Consider the following 4963-nt stretch of genomic DNA (forward strand, 5'->3'; position numbering starts at 1 on the left):
AATGCAGTGAGTCTAACAGGAGGAGTGCACTTAACCTCTTATGCCATTAATAGTAGCAAGTTGCTAAGTTGAACAACCAACCAGAATTCCACAGCTATCTAAGTTCATGTCATCTTCCTGGTACATAGCAGCAATGTCTGAATTTGAACTATCGCATGGGACTCTGTTTTCATAAACACCATGTGTAAGAACAAGTCTGCTTTGTGCTGCTTCAGGCTGGGAAACGGGGCTGGGTCGTAGATGATCTCAGCATTAAGTTTCTTTTTCCTCTCCTGGTTGATTTTAAGTCAGTTTCACTTTCCAGTTTCCCCTTCCCTTTCACAAATGCAAGTCCTTAGAAACAGGAGCGCATCAGCTGGTGCCCCCCCCCCCACTGCCCCCTTATATAGTCCTCTGAGCATCCACCTGAAGTGGACTGAGATTTCTGAACTGCTCAGCCTACACCCAGCTTTTCCCAGCAGCACAGAAGCAGGTCACCATCATGAGGTCAGTGCAATCTCTGGTTCTCCACCGTAAATGATAAACAGAGCTGCTCTCTGCATGAAAGTTTCTTAGGTTGCCTGACTGCTTATAGATTCAAATCACCTGAATTAGAATGGCTTTTGTTGAGGTTTTCCTTTGATTTTTACTTCTCTGTGGGCATGTGCAGGATTCTGCAGTTTCTAAAACTGCTCCCTGGATGGCACTAATTCCTGAGCTAAGAGAGAGGCTTTACAGGCACAATTAGATCCACTCAGGCACAAAAGTTTGACTCAAAGCTGAAACTAATGCAATTGCTCTTACTAGCCTTTCCTCTTGTTTTATTCAAAGTGATCAGTTCACTAGGAGCTCGGTGTGTGTGTGTGTGTGTGTGTGTGTGTGTGTGTGTGTGTGTGTAGGGGTGGGAACAACAAAGGAAGCATTCCTTTCCCTGCAGGTATTATGAGAGTTGGGTTCAGTACTGCAACCTCAATTTAAGTTGCTGAAATGTTTGGTCACTTCAGGAATGAGGTAGAGGAAATGATTCTTACAGATGAGCAGAGGTTTGGGGATTGTGGGTTTTTTTCTTTCATTTCTATATGAAAATAAACTTCAATGTTTAAAGTTTATTTTTATTTTTTTTTACTACTGTGAAATGCTGGTGGGAAGCAAAAAACAATTATCCCTCAAAAATATAAACTCTGTCTAATCGCTAGTTATGGGAAGGAGACCAGTGGTTATCTAGAGTTGATAAGGATAGAGTATGGAGGTACACACAGGAATCTTTTGGGATGTCAGAAATAACTAGGAGTCTAGGTGGGCACATAGGCATAAACGTTTGTTGAGACTCAGATAACTACACCTTCCAAGAAATACATTTTATGGTAAGTAAAGAAAAGTCATAGGAAATGTGATTTTTTTTTTAAATGTAACTATACCTGCTGGAGTTCTGCATTGGTAGAGCCTCAGAGGGACCTAAGAAGAAATGGTACCTGTCCCACCAAATTCCTATCAGGGAAGGATTGTGGCATCAATGGTCCAGGGAAGGCAGATGCTATTAACTACTTTGAGGGAAAGAAAAAAGACAGTCATCCCTACCCTCAGCCCCAAGGGTTACAAATATTTAGAAAGGTCAAACTTGGAGTTACAATTCCTACTACTCTGGGTTATTCCTTCCTCTGTAATGGGCCTGTGAGAAGACTGGTGTGAGTGGTGAGTGTGGTTGACCAGAAGGCCAAGCCCTGCCTGGAACCTTAGTGGCTAGCCCAAACAAGAGGCTTTGCTGTGTTTTGCATTTAGGTATGTCTAGAGTCGCCGATCTAAGCAGCTCTGAGGGGGAACCCTTTAGACTATGTTGGTCAGAGGTCTACATCATCTGTGAGGACAGAGGCAGCTTGAGCTGCTCTTCCAGTAATGTTAAAAAGCATAAAACAGAGTAAATAAAGGACCTGGAAAGGCACCTGGTACCTTCTGGGTAGACTTTGCAGAGTCTCATGAAAAGCTCTTGTTCTACCTAATTGTGGTTTTTCTGTGTCTAAAGGTTAAACGTGCATTTGTCCAAATTTCTCATAACCTGTCTCACCAATTTGTGTATTATGTCTATGTCTCTGTATTGGTTACTTTGCTTAGTATACTGTGACAAAATGCCTAATGACAGCAACTTAGGGAAGGAAGGTCCATGTTGGCTCACAGTTTGAGGGTCTTGGCAGAGAAGTCATGGAGGCTACAGCATAAGCTGACCGCACTGTGCTCAGGAAGTAGAGATACATGATTACTTGCTCCCAGCTTGTTTTCTCTTTTTGTGTTTAGTCTTGGATGCTGGCCCATCAGGGTAGTGCCTACCACACTTAGGGGGAGCTTTTGCTGTCCAGTTAAGTCTTTCTGGAAACACCTTCCTCGACATACCCAAAGGTGTGTCCTATGGTAATTATAAATCACATCAGACTGACCATGAAAATTTAGCATCACAGCATCTTTCTCCTTTGCAGTTAATCCAAAGAAGGACAGAAGCAGGTGAGAGCTGAAGGCAGGGAAGGGCTTGAAGATGCATTGGTCAAGCATCTCTAAAAACAATCTGGCCCATGAAATCTGAGACCTAAGAGGCAGCTGCTGGGGTTCTAGTTCCACTGTAGTTTCTTATATTTAAAAACAGAATTTGTGGATTGCTTTTGCGGTTATCTTATCAGCATCCTGACTTTTCATCACCTGTGTTCATTATTGATTCTGTAACCTAAAACTCCAGTATGTGATTAGATCACTTAGAACTTGAATTTATTTTTGTATTTTACGTTATCTTTTTTTTTTTTTTTTTTTTTGAAAGAGGGTCTAACTTTTGTCACCCTGGCTGGCCTCAAATTCACAGAGGTCAATCTACTTCTTCCTCCCAAGTGCTGGGACTGAAGATGTGCACTACTACACTCGGCTTTGAAATTTGCTTTATCAAAATTGGGGAGCAAGTTATCAGGACCATCCCCTTGGTGAGGTACCTTCTACCCTGTAAACTAGGAGCAGAGATTAGAAGTATGACAGTCTCTCAGATTGTGCCCTGATTCATAATTGACTTTTGTATGATTAAAATGCAAATTGCAGAGATTTCTAAACTACTGAATGAGTAGATCTGAAATAAGGCTAAGAGGAGAGGGCCAAGGGATGGGACTATTTGAAAAGGAACACATATTTTTCACAAAAACACTGAAATGGGAGCATTGCTGACTTGAAGATGCAGTATTCACTGAGTCTCCCAATCCTTAAGTGTGAACAAAGAATGCATCTTGCTGTGAAACTGTGCTCAGGGACAACAGGATGGGGAGGCAGGTGGGAAGAGTGGAAAGGGTGTGGACATAAACAAATCTTGAATGTCTAGTGGATGGATGTTTGAGAAACTAGCAACTGGAAAGGATAGCCAGAAAGCAAATACAGCCTAGAGCCCATGGCTCACACTGTGTATTCTAAGGAAAATGTCCATAAGAAGATAGTTACCCATCACAGGATACACAGGATATGTAGGTGCTCATCATGGTGACCATGTGCATTTTTTCCACAGTGAGGTCACCAGGAACTCTCTGGAAAACATCCTTGCACAGCTCAAGTGCCATTTCACCTGGAACTTATTCAGGGAAGGAAGTATCTCAACCCATATGGAAGACAGAGTGTGTAACCAGATTGAATCTTTAAGCTCTGAGTACAAAGCGACAATGTACAACTTGTTGGCCTATATAAAACACCTAGATGGTGAAAACGAGGCAGCCCTGGAGTGCTTGGCACAAGCTGAAGACTTCCTGAAGCCAAAGAAGAATGATCAAGCAGCAATTAGATGTCTGGTCACCTGGGGAAACTATGCTTGGGTCTACTATCACATGGGCCGGCTCTCAGAAGCTCAGGCTTATGTTGACAAGGTGAGACAGGTTTGCAAGAAGTTTGCAAATCCTTACAGCATGGATTGTCCGGAACTTGACTGTGAGGAAGGATGGACGCGCCTAAAGTGTGGAAGGAACGAAAGAGCTAAAATGTGTTTTGAAAAGGCTCTAGAAGAGAAGCCTAGTGATCCGGAGTGCTTGTCTGGGCTTGCAATTGCCACGTACCGTCTAGAAGAAAAGCCTGAGAAGCAGTACCCGGTCGATGCGCTGAAGCAGGCCATGGAGCTGAATTCTAAGAACCAGTATGTCAAAGTTCTCTTGGCCCTGAAACTTCAGAAGATAAGAGAAGCAGCTGAAGGGGAGCGATTGATTGAAGATGCCCTGAGAGAAGCTCCTGATCAAACAGATGTCCTGCAAAAGGCAGCCCAGTTTTACAAGAAAAAGGGTAACCAAGACAGAGCTAATGAATTCCTTGTAAGAGCACTGAGATCCACAGCACACAACAGTTCCCTCTACTGCTTGGTCATGTGTAGTTACAGGGTAAAACTGGAACAATTGAGGAATGCAGGAGATGCTGAAACCAGTGACAGCAGAAAGAAGATGGAAGAACTGAGAAGATTAATGATGGAGTACATGCACCAGGCTCTTGAGCGGAGGCGTAGCCCTCTGAACTCCTACTCAGATCTCATCGACTTCCCGAAAGTAGAACAATGCTATCAGTTGGTCTTCAGCGAGGAGAGCCCTCGTGCTGAGGAACAACAGCTCTACCAGCGTTATTGTGACCTCCAGGAGTATCACCGGAAGTCTGAAGACCTGGCTGCCCTGAAGGTTTTTCTGCAGTTTCACAGAAATGAAACATCCATTGAGAAGGAAGAGAGAAAACAGCAAGCATAGGCCGCTGACAAAAACCTGCAGCAGCAAAATGTGCAGGATTCTTGGCATCTCCTGGGAATAAATCAGAAGCTGGAGGGGGGCGGGGGACACAGGCAGCCTTTTCTTTCTTTCTTTCTTTCTTTCTTTCTTCCTTTCTTCCTTTCTTTCTTTCTTTCTTTCTTTCTTTCTTTCTTTCTTTTCCATTTTTCTTTATTAAAAAATTTTCCACTCACTCTACATACTATCCACAGATCCCCCTCCTCCCTTCTCCCACC

The 4963-nt window shown here is 43.3% G+C and overlaps 1 protein-coding gene across 1 annotated transcript; it reads left to right on the forward strand.

Moving 5' to 3' along the window:
- Positions 1–406: 406 nt before the first annotated feature.
- Positions 407–4820, forward strand: Ifit3 (interferon induced protein with tetratricopeptide repeats 3). Its single transcript, XM_036203284.1, has 2 exons — positions 407–486; positions 3503–4820. The coding sequence occupies exons 1-2, from the start codon at positions 482–484 to the stop codon at positions 4707–4709; spliced, it is 1212 nt and encodes a 403-aa protein (XP_036059177.1). The 5' UTR covers positions 407–481; the 3' UTR covers positions 4710–4820.
- The last annotated feature ends 143 nt before the right edge of the window (positions 4821–4963 follow it).

This window comes from Onychomys torridus, chromosome 1 (assembly GCF_903995425.1).
Source record: "Onychomys torridus chromosome 1, mOncTor1.1, whole genome shotgun sequence".
NCBI lineage: Eukaryota > Metazoa > Chordata > Mammalia > Rodentia > Cricetidae > Onychomys > Onychomys torridus.